The 19,010-nt window shown below is 37.7% G+C and overlaps 1 protein-coding gene across 1 annotated transcript in view; it reads left to right on the forward strand.

Annotated features, from left to right (window-relative positions):
- Positions 1 to 19,010, forward strand: part of LOC106842352 (protein eyes shut homolog) — a 1,064,587-nt gene that overhangs the window by 356,438 nt on the left and 689,139 nt on the right. The window contains exon 15 of the mRNA XM_070516721.1: positions 9,110 to 9,234. Coding sequence (XP_070372822.1) covers positions 9,110 to 9,234 — 125 coding nt within the window. The remainder of the gene's footprint in view (positions 1 to 9,109; positions 9,235 to 19,010) is intronic.

A 19,010-nucleotide genomic window follows, 5' to 3' on the forward strand; every position in this document is an offset into this window, starting at 1 on the left:
TAAAGTTCCATGTGCTCCACTTTGACGGCCTGGGGTTGGTGGGTTCGGATCCTGGGTGTAGACCTACTCCACTCATCAGCCATGTTGTGGAGGCATCCCACAGACAATGTAGAGGAAGATTGGCACGAATGTTAGCTCAGGGCAAATCTCCCTCAAGTCAAAAAAGAGGAGGATTGGCAATGGATGTTAGCTCAGGGCAAATCTTCCTCACCAAAAAAAAAAGAGAAAAAACATATAAAATGGGAGTTCTGTGACTCTAGAAAGCAATCATTTAGGCTATCAGCAGGAAATCCTAATGTTTAGAGACTGCTCTCTCACTACAGATATTGTCTAAATTTATGTAAACTTCAGATTCTGATCTTCTTCTGTATCAATTATGCCTCGCACACAGCAAGTCCTTTATAAATGTTAGCTCTTATTAATATTGTATTATTATTACTTCCAATAATTGTCAATACAGATATGGACAAGCTGAGTAAACTGATTTTGTTCAAGGAATGCTTTCTCGTTAATAACTGATCTTTTGGGCCATTTCTGCCTTTGGCCATATTCTCTTTAGCTCTCTATTGATATAAATAAGTTGTGTCCAGGCATGTTTTCCCCTCTCTTTCCTCTAGTTCTCTAACTTTTCAGATTTGCTGCTTTCTTTCTGTGTCTGCAGTCACTCATCTCATCTTCAGTGTTCAGTCGCACCCACCCAAAGGGGTGTTGAATGCCGAAATTTCCTTGAGCAGCAATTATCTCTCAGGAATATATGTGGGGGATATTTTCTGTCACTGAAAAAGAATTCCCCCTATTTAAAAACCCCACAGAAGACCAGAGACAGCCTGTGGCTACCCCAGGCTTCTGGGCTTCTTGTTATTGGGTCCCTGGGAACAGCAGCCAGAAAGCCATATGGGATTAGGGTTCTTATGATTTATGTGAAATTGTACAATTAGTGAACACCTACCAACTGAGTACCACTGACAAGCTGTTCACAAGTTCGACCTACACTCAGCACTCTGCCCTGTTTTGGCACAGTACTGACATGTGGTTTTATTTGGTCAGACAGAGCAGCTAGGGACATTGACACCAGCATTTGGAAATAGCCACTTATACATAAAACTCTTACACGTAAAAGAAGTAGAATAAAGATTACAATTCTCTGATATAAGCAATGAGCCCCATTTCAAAAGTTTTACCTCTTCCAGGCAAAAGGATCTTGATCAAGGTCTGAACATTTAAAACACTTTGATAGCTACCATAGGCGATTAACCTAATCCTACTAAAACAGTTAAGAAACAAAACACACATATAAATAGCTTTTACCATAAGTATATGTCTTATAATTGCTAGTTTCATTTTTATGTTAACATACATCTTACCATTGCGAGGTTATTTTTGATGCTCCAGGTTAAGATCCCACTTATTTTAGATTCACTTGGAAGCATGAAGCCACTTTGAAGCAGGTGTGTATTCAGATGAAGCCCCATTCTAAATGCTCTTCGTCAAATTCATGGTGGAAAATAGAAGTCCTCAAAAACGGTACCCAGCTGTGCTGTTAAATGTTACTCAGAACTTGCTGGTACATTTTTAAATTTTTTTTAAAATTATTTATTTATTTATTTATTTGAGGAAGATTAGCCCTGAGCTAACATCTGCTGCTAATTCTCCTCATTTTGCTGAGGAAGACTGGCTCTGAGCTAACATCCATGCCCATCTTCCTCTACTTTATATGTGGGATGCCTACCACAGCATGGCTTGCAAAGCCACGCCATGTCGGCACCCGGGATCTGAACCAGTGAACCCTGGGCTGCCAAAGCAGAATGTGCGAACTTAACCACTGCAGCACCAGGTGGGCCCCTTGCTGATACTTTCGATTTAACACTTGGGTTCTTCACAACCTGGTCACAAGAGCAAAAACCAACCAAGCAACAAACCAAACAAACAAATTCCCGGAAAATGCTGTGGATACACTTCGAGGCCCTGTGCCTGCTCCCAAGGGCTCCCTCCAGCCATGGGTCTTAATCACGACACATCCTCCCCACAGTTATTTAAAGAATAATCTTGCTCTTGCAGGTTACCCTTCATCCCTTCCTCATTTTCTTTATTAGCGTAGTTTGCTGTTTTTTTCAGTGAAATTCACTCTCTGGCACAGTTCTATAGTTTTGACAAATGCACAAAGTTGTGTAACTACCACCACAGCCAGTCATGTGGCCACCAGAGCCCAAAATGTGCTCAAGCTGCCCTTTGTAGTCAATCCTTTCCTCACCCCCAACAAAAACTGATTTTGATATAATTCAGATTTTTTTATTTATCATTTTTGTCCTTGAAAATCTACCAGTTGTCAAGCTCTTCTTTCTCTTGTATTTTGAATTTTAGATTTTGAAGGCCAAATGTGGGAAGACTTCAGCATATGTGTGCTTAGGAAATTATAATTATAATAACAATAACAGCGCCAGTGCGTGGGCACCATGCTGTTTTACATGTATTGACTCATTTAGTTTTCCTATCACCTGGTGAAGAAGGTACTATTATCTCATTTCAGCAGTGAGGAAATGGTCCGAGTCTCTGGGTTAATCTCCCATAGCACCTTAGTGGCAAAGCCGAGATTTGCAGCCAGAAGGTCTGAGCTGCTGCTGTACGTTCATCATCAATATGTTCCCCAAAGAAGGGCCTTACTGACTAGCAACTTCCCATGAAGTCCCAGTTATGCTAGACAAATAAGGTCCGGAGATGTGCTGTACGACACTGTGCCTATCGTTAAGGGTACTGTATTGCACACTTCAAAATTTGCTAAAAGTGTAGATTTCATGTTGAATGTTCCTACTAGAATTTTAAAAAGTCAAATTACTGACCATTACAAAGAAAAACAGGACCTTTGCCAATAAGTCCCTTCAGTGTGTTGCAGCTTAGTCTAGATTTTCGCAATTCTAACCACTGAGAGATTTCTTCAGGAACGTTGACCACCCAGGTCTGTCTATCTCCTAAAAAACTTCCATAAGCAAAAACTGAAAATTTACCACTTTTCTGAGTAGCGCAAAGCAGTTTGCCTTCTCCCAAATGGTAAAGAAGGACATAAAGTCCAATTTATTTGGTTCATATGGGTCCACTCGTCTCTCTCAACCATGGAGGAAACCAGCCTTAAATAATGTTGACAACTCTTTCTTTAAGTGCTGGTCTAAATCATGGCTTTATCCTTACCTTACACACTTCCAGGTGAAACCCCACCTTTACTAGGTATTTACTTCTGTGTTTAATTAGTTAAACATCATAAATTACTGCCATTTTCTATTTCCTTCAGTTGTGGAAATCTTCCTTAAGTTCACCTCATGCTGCCAATTATCAGAAGACAAGACAATTCTCTTGTCTTCATGTAACAACAATTCTCTCTTTCTCCATGGTCATAACCTTTGGTGGTTCCTAGGCTGTGCCTCAAGGTTTGTAATTTTATCTTTTTTCTCCCTTCTTTCTTTTTTTCAGTCCAAACAGAGCTGCACGACTCCTGCAACATTCTGAAGGGAACATAGTTTGAAAAATTAAATGGTGGATCCTTACCCAGTATAGCTGCAAACACAACTGAAATTTAAACTGAATATAAATAGACTAGAAGATGCTCTAAATGTTATACAGTTTTGTGCCGCCGAATCCTCTCAGAGAGGTTGTATCCTAAAGGGTCCTCATGGAGGGTTCAGCGAGTATTGAAAAAGTACCATCCATTTATGATGCTGGCCGATGTTGTGTAATCACAGAAAGGGCCATAGTTAGCATAAAACCTCCCCCTACCCTCCCAAAACAGTCAAATAGAGAGTTACACACTGTACTCTAAGCTAACAAGGTGTAATGCATGACAAGTGGGGCACACGTGGATTCCCGGTCTCACCCATCCTCTCTGCATGAGGTCTTTGGGCAGGCACAGCCTGGACAGCATTCAGGAGAGTCCCGATCACAGAGCTCACCCTCCACCCACGGCGTGAATTCAACAGCTGGGAAGATTGTTTCCATGGAAGTATCAATACAAGCATTCAGATTGTTTTACAAAATAAAACACTTATCTTTGTTTTAGCCCAAATAGTCCCCTTTATAGTGTCATATAAAGATGCTTAACACTCAGTAAGTGAAACCGCAGTTATCCCATTGTGAGCAAATTGACAGTGAAGGGAACAATCTGTGTACTGCAAATGTGAATGCTTCGCCCAGAGTCGTTCTCTACCCCTGGGGCAGTGGCTGCGCTCAGACTCTTCATACTCACGAGGGGTACAGTAGCGTTTCTATAGGTGATGACATAGACTGCAGATGCACATTTTGCTCCTAAAATAGCGTTATTCATTTCGAAGCAGAAATACTGCATTGTCCTTGGGGCAAAGAAAGAGAGAAACAAACACAGATAATATCAGCCACAGTGCTCACCATGATTAAGTCAAGGACAGGACTTTTGGATTTAGAATAGAAGAGATACGGAATGATCTTTCTTTTTAATCAGGAACCATAAAAAGTGAAATATTTTTTAATATGAAATAAAAAGAGTGTATACTATTGTATTTTCATGAAGATTTAGACATCAAAATCAATTCTTCTATATCTTCTAGAACTAGCCTAAGAAAAGAAAACAATTTTACTTTATAATATCCAATTACTAGATAATATGTTAACTAGTAAGACAGTTATTTTAGGTTAAGGTTTAATTTTGTTTTATTTTCTCCAGATTCAGTACAATTCACTTGGCGCTGAGAGGGAAAATGAAATGAAAACGAAATCTGTAAATCTTTGAAATAGTGACTTTTATTTTCATTAATAAACTCAAACTATTATAACTGCTATATTGCAGCAGAGGACAGCACTATTAAAACTGGTCTGTGTTTCTATTTGTGTATGTTGATGTATTTAAAGATTTGTTTTATTCATCAACTTAAAAATTAGTTTAACTTGTTCTTATTTTTATTACAATTTGACATCTAAAGTCTTTTTTATTTTACACCTGCATTATTTGACACCATTTATTCTGTAAGCATTTATTTATTTTCTATTACTTGTAAGATATCAGATTAGTACTATGAATTTAACATCATCATGATTTGATCACTTTTTCTGGATTGCTAATGAAAACTTTTGTTCATTGATTTTAATCAGCAAACAGCGTTCTCTAAATATCTGGTTACCTTATTACATAGACATCAAACCTTCATGAGACTCAGAGGATGTTTCTGCGTCTCTGCTTCTGAACCTTTTTTTAAAATTTCACCTGCTGGATTTTCATCTGCCTGTTTTATTCTGTTCCCATTTCTTGCCAACACCTTGCCCACACCAGCACAGGGACATTTATTTTGCTTATTGATTGATGGGCATGATTGGCACTCAGCATCCTTTCCTGTTTATTGTGGTTTCTGTACTGACGAGGCAAGAAAATTAAAAGTTACAGTATCTAGACTTCCTTGGAGCTGAGGTTGTGAATATAAATGGCATTCCATCGATAATGGACATGCCTGAAATCTGAAGGAGAGGATGGAGATCATTTCTGGATATCTCAGCAGTTTCGTCTGGTGATGAAGGCCATGACACAGGGCATTTTTGGCAGCAGATTTTGTCACTGAGTCGCTGACTTCATGTGGATTAAAAAGCAGTGCTGTTGGGAACGGCAGTCAGACTCTGCAGCTTGATGTTTAGTCACCAGCTTCAGGGGAGGGAGAGGCCCCTGGAGAGGTGTGATGGCAGCTTCCCTCAGATAGTGCCATGGGTTCTTGAACTCAGTAATTCTAATGGTGCCTTTTATGTTTCTCATCTTCCTGATTATGGCTGAGGTGGCATCTCCCGGAGAGTCGTGTCTGTGGTTCTTGGGGTTACCCCTAAAGCCTTTCCTTCTGATAATTTTGTGAGCATCTTATTCCTTCTTATTAAGACTCTTCTTTTGTTTAAATACCTAGAGTGGTTTCTGTTTCCTGTGCTGAACCCTGACTAATTTATTTTCTATCCTACTTTGTTGTTTTTGAGCAAGACAGCCCTAACGTTCCTCTTGGCTTAACTAAACTTTAGACAGGCTTCATCTTGACTCCAGGCCTCTGACCTCCCTTTCTTTGGAAAACTTGTAATTGCAAATGCTTTCTCTGCCCCTTTGAGATGTAAACCTTCTCATAACCTCTCACCAATTTTACAACCCAGAAATGTCTTTCTCAAGGACAGTGGAGTCATCCATTTGAAATACAACCACAGAAAGAGATAGTGCCCGTCTCTCCCTGTCTCTGTGGGACCTTAGGAGCCTAATGGCAATAAGTGACAATTAACCAACACAGATGACCTAAGCACATTGACCAACCTCCCCCAGCCCACTGTCCTCTGGTACTTTTCCATTAACTCAGCCCAGCATTTGAAAATCCTCCTGCTACTTTTGGTTTGGTGTAGTTGAGTTCAATCTCTCTATCCTATTTCAATAATCACTCTCTCCTATCGCAATATAGTCTTGTGCCGCATAACAACCTTTCAGTCAATGACAAACTGTATATAACAGTGGACCCCTAAGATTAGTAACATAAAGCCTAGATGTGTTGTAGGCTAATGATGTACATTTGCTTAAGTGCACTCTATGATGTTGGCACAATGACTAAATCGCCTAATGAGGCATTTCTCAGAATGTATCCCCGTTGTTAAGCAATGCATGACTGCATTCTTGAATCACATTTTCCTTGTCTTTTTAACAGATCTGGTGAATTTTTTTCTCTGTCAGTTTCCATCTTATGGTTTAAAATTTTGTAATTCCCTTCATAGTTTTAGAAGCAAGAAGGAAGCTACATTATTTTTAATTGTTCTAAATATATTGTGAATTGTTTTATTCAATCAAAAGAATATGCAATCAATGTATAGTTATACATAAAATAATATAATAAACATTTGTGTACCTACCATTTGATTCAAGGCATAAAATATTAGCAATAATTCTAGCCTCCTCTGTATCCCTCCCTGAGCACATTAACATTCCCCCAGCCTGCAGTAACTATTCTGAATTTTATATTCAACCTCCCCTTAGTGTTCCTTAGAGTTTTATTATATATGTATGTCTCTCTAAGCAATGTTATTAGGTTTGTATGTATTTGAATTTTATAAGAACAGTTATAGGAATGTAAGTATTTTTATGGAATATACTTTTATGCTCAAGAATGTTTGTGAGATTTAATCATGTGAATGACTGATTGTAGAGGCTTTTTATAAGCTCTGCAGAAATGTTTTTTCTGTATCACCTTTTATAGCCTCATAGTACAGATGCCTACAGAATCAGCTAGCATATGAAAGAGCATTACAAAGTAGAAAGAGTCTTGGACAAGGATCTGGTAAATTTAGTCTTTGGCAGCTACTTCTAAGTTTGATCTGAATTCTGCCAAGTCTTGTAAACTCATGCCATGTTTTTCTTCTTAAATTGCATTATTGCATTAAATCATTTCTAAGCACCCCAGAATACTTATTTAATTGTTCTCTTATAATTTCTTGGGGAAGACTAGTAAGACTATATTGCTAAGCAGGATCAAAAATAAGACTGCATTTCCCAATAGCTGGAGTTCAGATTAAATGCTGTTGGATAATACATAGCAGTATAAAGAAAGTTTAAAACTTTGCAATTATAGTTTGCGTAGGTAGTCAGTAGCTGCCTCTAAAGACCTATTGTCCTTATGTAAAATGGTAGATTTAGGCTAACATGTTCTTAAACACATTAAGATTCATTTAAATGGTTGTGGCATAGGAAAGAATCAGTGGTTTAAAAAATGTTCCTATTATGTGCCTGGTAAATGATAGCTGAGGTATTATCTTGTGCATAGCTTAGCAATGTTGGTTGCTAAGTTGATGATGAAATGCTGGCAAAAGCCAAACAAAAGACACACACTCAGTGTTGTGGTCTGCAAGGTTAGATCGGCACGTCTAAGGAGAATTCTCATAGCCAGTGGACAGCTGAACATAGACATAATGTTTAGATTCTATAGAATCACAGCTTAAGAAACGCTAATTGTAAAATAATACAAGAATTACAAGAAAACATTGTGTATCTAGAAATCTGTAATATATAGTGCTTTCCTTTGACTTTAGATTCATATTAAATGGAGTTATGAGATGTGTTTATTCCATTGCCTTCTCAGCATTCCAAGACAAAAGAAGTGGATGTGTAATGTAGACTGGCACCATAAGTACAAGCCAAAACTTTATTTTCCATACACTTGCTTCCATTTCTATATAACTGTGATTTTAAGGCAAATTATTTATCTTCTCCAAATTTAATTTTCTCAGCTGCTAAATAGAGGTAGTAATAACAGGTACCTGGTGTGTAGCCGCCCCTGACATAGGAAGGGTTAATAATCACTGGAAAAAGCTTGCCAACAAACTGTGACCCGGAGGTGAGAAGGCCGGTTAGCCAATGACGGGTAAGACCCCCTGGGGGGGCAACCTAAGCCAGGCGGCGGCCGCCCGGGGGCACAGATGGAGAAACGATATCGATATCGGGAGCAAGAGGGACTGTTGCCTAAGAGACTTTGCCTGCTCTGAGATAAAAATATAGGAGCACAGCAACAACATGATAATATCAAAACAGAGGCCAAGGGAGGGCTCCTTGAGAAATCACTAAGAATTCTTGGCATTCACTAATTACTTCATCCAGAACACCTGTGTATGTTTAACAGATGTAAGCTATGTATATATTGAAACGCTGGTTATAATAAACTCAGAGTGGCCATCAGCCCTCTCCACATCTATCCTGATGTGTACATTGGATTGCGACACCGACATGGTGGAATGATTCTGAAGATAAACTGAGATAATTTATATACAACACCTAGCACAATTATAACAAATAGTATTATTTGTTACATATACAGTCATGCATAGCTTAATGACAAGAATATGTTCTGAGAAATGCCGTGTCAGGTGATTTCATCATTGTGTGAACATCATAGAGTGTACTTAGACGAACCTAGATTGTAGACTACTACACACCTAGGCTCGATGGTACTAATATTATGGGACCACCATTGTATATATGGTCCATCCTTGACTGAAACGTCATTATGCAGCACATGACCATATATAGATATATAAATACACTTATCATCATTATTATTAAACATTCAAGTATCTGATTTGTGATTGTGTTTAATAGGATGGTCAGGAGATCACTGTGAGAAGGAACTCGATGCGTGCATTCCCAGCTCATGTGCTCATGGAATATGCGTGGGAAATGAACCCAGCCTTGGCTCGACGTGTTTATGCATACCTGGATTTGTGGTAAATATTATTGGTGGTTTTTGTTGTGATACGTTTTTCCATTGTCCTTAAAATATAGTAAATTATAGAATAATGTGTGATGAAAAATAGGGTTGGAGAAGTTAATCTTAGTGCTTGCCTCCTCCTCTGCCCGCACATACTACACTTTGCCATTCCCTTTTCCCTTCTTGTCCATCCATCACACGGGCCCTCAGCCCTTCCTTTCAGGAGAAGAGCATTCTGATAAATTGATCCACACTAAGCTACAAGTGACTTGATGCACTGTCCTTTAATGTTTTAATGCGTTTGGAAGGAGCACGCCAGTAGAAGAATTAATTAGTATTGTCAGGGTTTTGGCAGGACGTCTGTTTTGTCCAAGGACATAGCACTACTTCCAGGGGTGGGCTCAGAGTATGTATGTCCAAGGAGGCCGCATGCGCTTGCTTGGCAAATGTGGACTGGTCTGAACTCCATTAACACCAGAATAAACTTCTCTTGGTAGAAATGTCTTTATTAAAAGATAGCTTTTGACCACAATCCTTTATTAAAGCTGACCAAAGCACATGAATATAGTAAGTGAACAGCAATTGGCAAGACTGCTGTCAGGAATTTTAAATGTACATTTATAAATATTGTTAATAGGTAGAACAGTCTTAACCGAGATTAAGGCTAACTGATTAGAGAGGGCATGCAATCAGGTGACCCAGTGCAAGATTAAGGAGTCAGATTTCAGGGGAAGGCGCCTAAGAAGATGCACAAGTATGAATGGAGCTGGTGTCTGCTCAGAGCTGGAAGATCAGAAAGGAAAGGTCAGAAGCAGGAGTCTCTGGAGGTGGTTAAGGAATTGAACAAAAAAATGGTCAATACCTGTCATCAAGACAAAAGAATTTGAGAAAGCCTGGGCTTAAGTCAGATTCTCTTCCCTTTTGAATGGTATTCCCAAGGCCCACTTCTGAGAGGTGTATGAATAAACTAAAACCCAACTCTCACCTTCCTTTCTCTTAGAGTCCTCCAATCTCAGTTTGCTGAAGAATGATCTTTGAGGAAGAATTTCAAGCACTCTGACACCTGCCTGTGGGGGGTATTTGGTGCCAGGAAGTGAATTTTATGACCCCTCAGATTACACCAATAACGGCTTCCTCTAAAAGTCAATAGAAAGAGAAAGACTGAAATATATCCTTGATTTAACTATATTCACCTGCCAGTGCATCCTGATATATGAAATCTAAATAACTAGAAGATAAATGCTCATTTCATAGATATGTTTTTATTAATCCACAATATTTACTGATAAATATCCTTAAAAGTCCTTTAACTAGTTAATCCCCTGGGATATTGCCTTTTACATTGGAGATATGTATCAACACTTGTGCCTTGTCTTTCAATAAAAAAAATCAAATCTGAAGGAAAAATACATTAGTATATGTTGAAAATGTAAAAATCTTGAAAAATATATAGTTTTGTAAAACCACAAGTCTACTCAATAGAGGGAAATGTTACAGATGTAATGCAGTCATGCCCACATAATGACATTTCGGTTGAAGACAAACCACCCATATGACGAGGGTCCCATAAGATTAGGACCATAGACCTTAGGTATATAGTAGGCTATCCCACATAGGTTTTTGTAAGTATGCTCTGTGATGTCCATACAACAAAGCAATCACCTAATTACTCATTTCTCAGAATGTATCCCTGTCATTAAGCACCACATAACTATATGTCTATATTTTAGTAAGGCATTTAATAAATTATTTTGAAATGAATACCCTCATGGCCACTCTTTCAAGTAGTTAAAAGCTAAAATAAAACTTAAAAACTATCATAAGAGATAGCATCTGGATAAAAAGCTACAAAGAGGTAAGGGGGATTCTACTTTTGTTGGTGCATTAGATATGCTTTAAAAAGAGTAGATAAAGATGGGAAAATTTGGTTTATTGAAAAAGAATTTAACATTTAAATGTTATGCATATCAATATTATAGCAATATATAGACATTTAAAATTAGATGTACCTAAAGACATACTCTTGAAAATAGCATGTAAATTATTAATTAGGATAAAAAGCAAAATATTTTGCTGAAATATAAGAAAATTAAAAAAAATTCGAAGTCTCTCAATGACAGAAATGGTCATATCAAGTTAAAGTCATAAATAGTGAAATAAAAGAATAGAATGACTAAACTACTTTGAAAATAGGTATGGCAAATGCATAAGATCTTTGAAAAATTGCTTTTTAGATTTCTTGTTTCCCTCCCCCAACTAATCCTGAGAGTAAATGGGATATAAAATCATAGGAATCATTATCCTGAAGAAATGTCAAACTTCATTAGTATCTTAGGTTCTTTAAAAAGAATGTCATTCACAGAAAGATACAGAATTTGAGAGAGGCTGCAGAAACAAAGCAGTGAGAAGGATTAGAAGGCTGATAAATGGATTTGCATTAGGATTAAGGATTACGTGTGCATGCAGAGTCTTGGTGGTGAGGATGACACAGTGGGGTAGGGAAGAGGTGACGACTAACAGAGGGCCTGAGTCATGGCATGCTTGCAGCACAAGAGAGGAGACTAAGCATTGCATCAGTTATCACATTCTATTGCAATATTTGCTTATTTCTCTGCCGCTCTGATAAATTGTGAGCTCCCGAGAGCAGGGATGCTTGTAGAATTCCTAAAAGCACAGAATACAATACATTTGGTTTTATTTGGGCCATTTGGGTCTTTATTGTTGGGGTTGTTTTATTGGAGTCCTTAGCATATTAATTATAGTTGTTTTAAATTCCTTGATGAGAGTTGCAAAATCTCTGATATATCTGCGTCTGATTTGGTGCTGTCTCTATCTCTTCAAACTGCTTTTTTATGTCTTTCATTATGGCTTGTAATTGTACATTTGTAGCCAGACTGGATGTGCTAGATAAAAGTAACTGAGATAAATAGTCCATGAGTATGAAACTTTATTTGTATCTGGAGTGGAGGAAAGCCATGTTTGCTATTTGGTGTAGTTATAGGTGTCAGAGGGTTTCCTTAGAGACTTCTCAAATAGATCTGAGATGTGCATTCTTTCAGTTGTAGTCCCATTATTATAAAGAAGCCCTATCGATGTGGGTAAGGTGTGGAGGGAGGGAAGCTCTCAATAGTCCCATGATCAGCCTCAGTCTGTGAGCCAGCCTGTGCCTCACCTCCGCTGTCACCCTCACTTGTACTTCTCAGCGCCTCCGTCTTGGGTGCATAAGGGAACTTCAGTGGGCTGGAGTTGGGTATTTCCCTTCCCCCATATTGATTAGGCTCTGGTAAAATAGTTTCCTTTGAGGTCAGGCTTTGTTAGGAAGAGCAGAATGCTCTGGGAGTATTTTAAAAAGGCTATTCCCCCTCTCCCTGTTGGAAGCACAAGGGCATTTTTCTCCTATTTTCACTGTGAGAACCTGGTAGAATTCCTGGAGGGAAAACTTCCTGGAGGGAAAGTATGGGGGATCCCCTAAGACTGGGCACCCCTGCAGTTTTTAACTCTCCAGCTTGTCCACACGGGGCCTTCAGCATTTTGTCAATGAGTTTGTTTTCCTGTCCTGGTACTGGCTCCAGCTACGACCTCTGCTCTGGAGTTTCTGCTCTGGTGAACTGTGATTCTCTGTTTGCCTGACTGTCTCTCCAGTTTGTAGGGGAGCAGTCTGCCCTGTGATCTCAATTCTTTGACAGATCTAACAGGCGTGGTTGATTTTCAGTTTGTTCAGCTTTTTATGTTTATGAAGAAGGGAGCGATGACTTCTAAGCTTCTTACGTGCTGGGCTAGAAAGCAGAAGTCTTGTGATTGTTTTAAGAATGAAAGGACCAATGAATGTATTTCATAAGGAAAATAGATGAGTTTTCCTTCATTCGGGAAATTCAATGTATTTTTAAAAAACTGTTCTTATTCTAATTAGGCTTCTCAGATGTCTTACCTCGAATGATTGTTCTATTTTCCAGAGTTGCCAGAGGCCCTCATGGGATTCCTTAAGGATGACAATTTAGCTGGCAATCAGATTCTCCACTAGCATGTAGAAAATTTAAAAACGTATAAATTATCTTGCACACACAAGTATACCAGCTGTTACAAATATCACATGCAATCTGTGTTAAAGGACATTAAAATATACCCAATTATTGGGAATATGCAAGCATGTGATTTCTGAATATAACTTGAAACAAAAATACTTAGTACAAGCCATTAAGCCTTTTCCAAAATAATTTGTAGCAATTCTCTTTCTCTTAAGTCTCTTCATATTAACTTAAACTTCCCTCCAACATCTTTCTTCTTTAAATAGATCTTCAGAAAGATGTCCCACTCTTTTTTATATTCCTTCTATTTAAGCTATTTTAAAAACTTCCACTGATTACATTGCCATATAAAAATGTTAACTCAGCTGCATGTTTATGAGATTAGAGAAAATTAATATTACTACAATTATTCTTTGTTTGACAATGAAGAGTAACTCGAGAAATGAACAGCCCCTGCTGGATAGGAGGATGGAAACCTATTTTTTCTTTATTTCTGAAAATTAATTTTTGGTAGATAATATTAAAGACCTGGACTTTCAAGTTTTTCTTAATGTTTAGGGCTGTGACAATCTCTGATAAGCTGATAATTAATGTGGATTATACTTTTTAACATCTTCAATTGCAAGTGAATCAAAGCCTTGAAGTACTTACATTATTCTGAAATTCAAACGCTCTGTAGAATTTAAGTGACAGAACACAATTTATTGTATGTCCTAGACTTGCTAGAAAATTCAAGACAAATGATCTCCCTCTTCTTAATTTGATCGGCACTGCTCATTTCTTCCTCAGTAAGTGAGTTTCTACCAAACAAGATTGATCCATGCATTAACTGATGACCGTCAGTGGGTCATGCTTATTGCGTTTTGCAAACGATAGCAGTCAATAAAATTGATAATTGCATTCTTTAAATTAAAACACAGATCTTTATGTAGTGTGAAACCTGTATTTGTATTAAACACAGTTGAAAACAAAGGGAAAACTATTTTCTGAATAAGAAAAAAAGCTCTGAGTTCTACAGCAGTCCAGTCTGTTTACAATATCTGGCTTTTAAATGTCATCTTCAGAATAGAGCTAAAAAGCAAGACACAGGAGAGCAAGATACACCATTTGATTTGATGTTTCTTTTTGGTTCTGGTGTTTATTTTCTCATGATATAAAGTCATCAATATTGTTAATAAATATATTTATAAGTATTTACTGTATTCAAGATTCTATGACTCATCCTATTAAATAGTTAAAGTTTATTGTCTCTGTAGAGAACGTAAACAAGCAAAGGTGCAATTCTTAGATAAACTCATAATTTCTTTTTTGAAGAAACAGATGTTTATTGCTTGTGACACATTTATATTTGGACGCAAGTTACTGGTATTTTTAGGTCAGTCAAAACACATCCTTTGGACACTCGCCATGGCAAAGTACTTGGAAATCATATAAAGACATACATGAACATGCGGTGTCCATACATTCAAATTAGGGCAAAGAGGACAGGTCCACATGCGAACACTTGAATGCACAAAAAAAAACAGCAACAATGCTCCCTTTAAGGAAAAATTTGATACTTTGCTTGAACATATTTTCAGCATGTATTGTGCACAGAGCACTAGCCTAGATCCTCAAAATAATGTAACAATTCATTAGTTTCAATTTCTCATCCAAAGAGAGTTTTCTGCTGAGTGGAGCAGACAAATGTGTGTGGGGTAACAAGGAAGTCAGTGATGGGTTCAAAATGCAGGAGACCATCTGCTGAGGAAAATAAAGACATTAACTAGGAGACTGTCCGAGGTACTAATATTAAAAATAATAAGGCAATTGGCAAATCCTGAGTAAAGTAGTCATCAGAAGAGCTTTCTCAAGGGACAAAGACAATGGCTTCCTCCAAGGGTTAGGAAGCTGTCTCTGAGCGCTAGGCGTTCGTCTGCACCTCATTTTGGAAGCCTATTGCAGAAACCGCTCAGTACTGCTAATGAGAACGCTAAATATGAGACAGCCTGTTAGAAAAAAGGCTCGATCTGCTTCTCAGGACTAGTTTCACCATAAACAACAGGGATGTGCATTCTGAACAACACAGGAACTTAGTGTTTTATAATCCAAGGAATGTGATAGTTTTGAAGAAGGAGGAAAGGTGCAAATTTGAGTGAAAACATATACTTTAACAGTGCAAAGAGGAAGTTCTCTGTATTACATAAATATAATTTATGATAAAAAATGTAGTTTAATATTTTTAGAAGCAGAATATCAAAAATAATAACTTGGAGGCCAGTTCTGTGGCATAGAGGTTGAGTTTGGCATGCTCTGCTTCAGTGGCTCGGATTCATGGGTTCGGATCTGGGGTGCAGACCTACACTGCTCATCAGCCATGCTGTGGCAGTGACCCATATATAAAGTGGAGGAAGAGTGGCACAGATGTTAGCTCAGGGCTAAGCTTCCTCAGCAAAAACAAGACCACAGCTTGTTTTACATTTTATATAACGGACATATGGCACAGGTATTATGTGTAATCTAAACATCTTAGAACAGTCGTTTTTATTGGTAAATGAATTAGACTGGAATTATGACCACCCCCTAGAGCTATTTAGATATTATGCATAATGATTTTCTACCTCTCATCTTTATGTATCTATTTCTTACTTAGATATGGCTGGTGGAGTGCTGTTTGTATTTGGTAGAACCTTAGAATATTTTTGGTATTGTATATTGCCCCAAAGGAAAATAGGCTTAACATTTTAGACCTCAGTTAGATAGAAAGTTCTCTGAGCCTCAGTTTCCAGATCTATAGCATGAGGGTGTAGATGAGTTAACTGATAAGTCATACTTAAGGTAACATTTTTAGTCCATTGGAGAGTTGGGCACAGAATTTTAAATGCTCACAATTACAGATTGGTGTTCTTTCCTCTACATCATGCCTTTTATTCATTTATTATTAAGATAGATATCATTATGCAATATTGGTAGAGATATGGGCAGAAGATATTATTGAACTACCTTCCAAAATAAAAGCATAGGCTGGATTCCAAAATCCATTCTATAGTTTCCCCCACTATCGACACCCCTCACCAGAGTGGTACATTTGTTACAATTGATGAATTTACACAGACACGTTATTACCCAAAGTCCATCGTTTGCATTGGCGTTCACTCTTGGTGTCTTGACAAACAGATAATGGCATGTATCCACAATTATAGTATCATGCAGAGTATTTTCACCGCCTTAAAAATCTTCTGTGATCTGCCTGTTCATTGCTTCCTCCCCTCTAACATCTGGCAATCACTGATCTTTTTCTGTTTTCTTAGTTTACCTTTTCCAGAATGTTATGTGGTTGGAATAATACAATACGTAACCTTTTCAGATTGGCTTCTTTCTCTTAGTAATATGCATGTAAAGTTCTTCCCTGTCTTTTTATGGCTTGATAGCTTGTTTTTTTTTAGCACTGAATATTATTCCACCATCTGGGTGTACCATAGTTTATCCATTGAAGGACATCTTGGTTGCTTCCAAGTTTTGGAAATTATTAATAAAGCTGCTATAAACATCTGTGTGCAAGTTTTAGTATGTTCATAAGTTTTCAGTTCATTTGGATAAATACCAGGGAGAGGGCCATTGATGGATCCTATGGTAAAAGTATGTCTAGTTATGTAAGAAACTGCTAAACAGTCTTCCAAACTGCTGCAGCATTTTGAATTTTCATAAGCAATTAGGGAAGATTCTATAATTTTTTGCATAGCAATTGTTAAAACTAAAATGCATCAATTATTTGTGTGGCTATATATTTAATGTGTGACCAAACACTCCTCTCCAGTCTCCTCTCCCCGCCCCTCCCCTCCCCTCCCCTCCTCTCTCCTCTGCTCCACTCGTCTCCTCTCCAATAAGCTCCATGAGAACAGGAACCGTGCACATCTTGTTTATCTTTATTCTCCAGGTTGATACTACATAATAGGTTTTAAATAAATCTTTATTTATCAAATGAAAAAGAATATGGATGGGACTATTAATATTTTGGTGTTTATCATATAATAAACTTGCAATACAAAGGCTATTGGATGCAGTACTGTACACCATTAAAGATAGAATGGATTCCTTTCTACAATGCTAAAGTGATTTAAAATATCACTTGACCATAAGGCACTATTAAAATTAGTTATCATTTGTGAAGCCTTGAGTATTTGCCAGGCTGTTTTGGATGTATTGCCTCACTTAATGTTTAAAACAAACTTGTGACTTAAAAATCATTTTTATCCCTATTGTACAGATGAGGAAACAGACCCAGAGAGGTTGGAACACTTATCCGTAGCTGGTAAATGTTAGAATTAAATTTGTCCAGTGAATCCAAAGACTATACCCATACACACTAACTAGGTGGGGAAGGTTTTATTCTGCATTCACCTAGGGTTCTGGATCTTTTTCCTCTGAGCTGTGCTCAAATTTCTCTTGGCAAACACAATCTGCACTAAAAGAGAGATTTAACTCATCTAATTCCTACAAAAATTCTCTTATATTTTTACACCAAAATTTCTTCTTTCACATGATTCTTACATTATAACTGTGCTTTTTGCATCTGCAGGTTTATTCTGTAAATAATTAAATACAGGCTAGGCCACACGAGGAAATATGATAACCCACATCTACTGCCTTTCTTTGATGATAAAAACCAATCTCTGTTTCCCTGCTTTTTCTGGCATTGCCACTGAGAAAGAGCGGGATTTTAGCGCTTCCCTTGTGACCTAGGAGGCTTTTTTTTTGTTCATACTCAATGGACCTGGGCTAGTTATTTTTTTACTTAATTAAAAATACATTATACTAAGAAAAGAGTCAATCTCTAGGAAAGAGGAAGACCTGTTGCTGTTCGGTCTCCACGAGCTCTGGGGCGCTGACGTGCAGCACGGTGTATTCTGCTGGCTGCGTTTGCTGTATTGTAGGTGTTAGATGGTGTCCTTGTACCCTAGTGCTTGATTTGTTCCTGTCTTACTTTGCGTAACTGTGTTCATGTCATTTGCGCTTGCATTTCCCAAGTAAGGGGAGGGTTGTGTGCAGGTTCTCAGCTTCAAAGCAATCTAACTGTAAGCCCAGCCCACTGCAATCTGAAGGGAGAAAGATAACATGTGTTGTCACAGGATTTATAGAAAATAGATACACTTGGTGTTCAGAAGCCATCCTATTTGATGTTTTAAAATAAAGATTCCAGCTTTATGTTTTAAATGAAATACCAGGTAAAGGAAAGAGTAAAGTGATCAATGTTTTGATGAATCATTGGTGTGTGTCATGCACACAACTGTAGCTGTTTTGGGTAGTATAGAATGAGCCCAATGAGAGAGAGAGAGAGACAAATAAAAGATATTTATTAATGAATGTATTTTGGTAGAGGTGTGTGTACAAGATGCTATAGATGTCAAAATAAAGGTATAGAGCTCAACTTGATTTGATTAAATTGGCTCAGGAAGGAGTTCCAATAGGAGAGCAAGCCTGAGTGACAAGTGTGGCAAGAATGATTGGCTGTAGGTTGAAGCTGCCCCAAAGAGAACACATATGGAAGGTTGCAGGTTATTTACAAGGAATGCAAATGGAAGGATGTGAGGGTGTATTATTTAAAAAGAAAAAGCATGCTGCTACACATTTTTTTTACCACTTAGAATGTGTGTATTATTGGACTTGGATTAACAAAATTATTTGAGATGTGCTTTAAGGAGTTAAAACAAATGAAGAGGAGATAAAACATGATTAGAAACAACTCTAACAGATTAGAAAGAGGTGAGTGGCATAAGGTGTAAATGAA

The sequence above is a fragment of the Equus asinus genome, chromosome 8 (genome assembly GCF_041296235.1).
Source record: "Equus asinus isolate D_3611 breed Donkey chromosome 8, EquAss-T2T_v2, whole genome shotgun sequence".
NCBI classification, from domain to species: domain Eukaryota; kingdom Metazoa; phylum Chordata; class Mammalia; order Perissodactyla; family Equidae; genus Equus; species Equus asinus.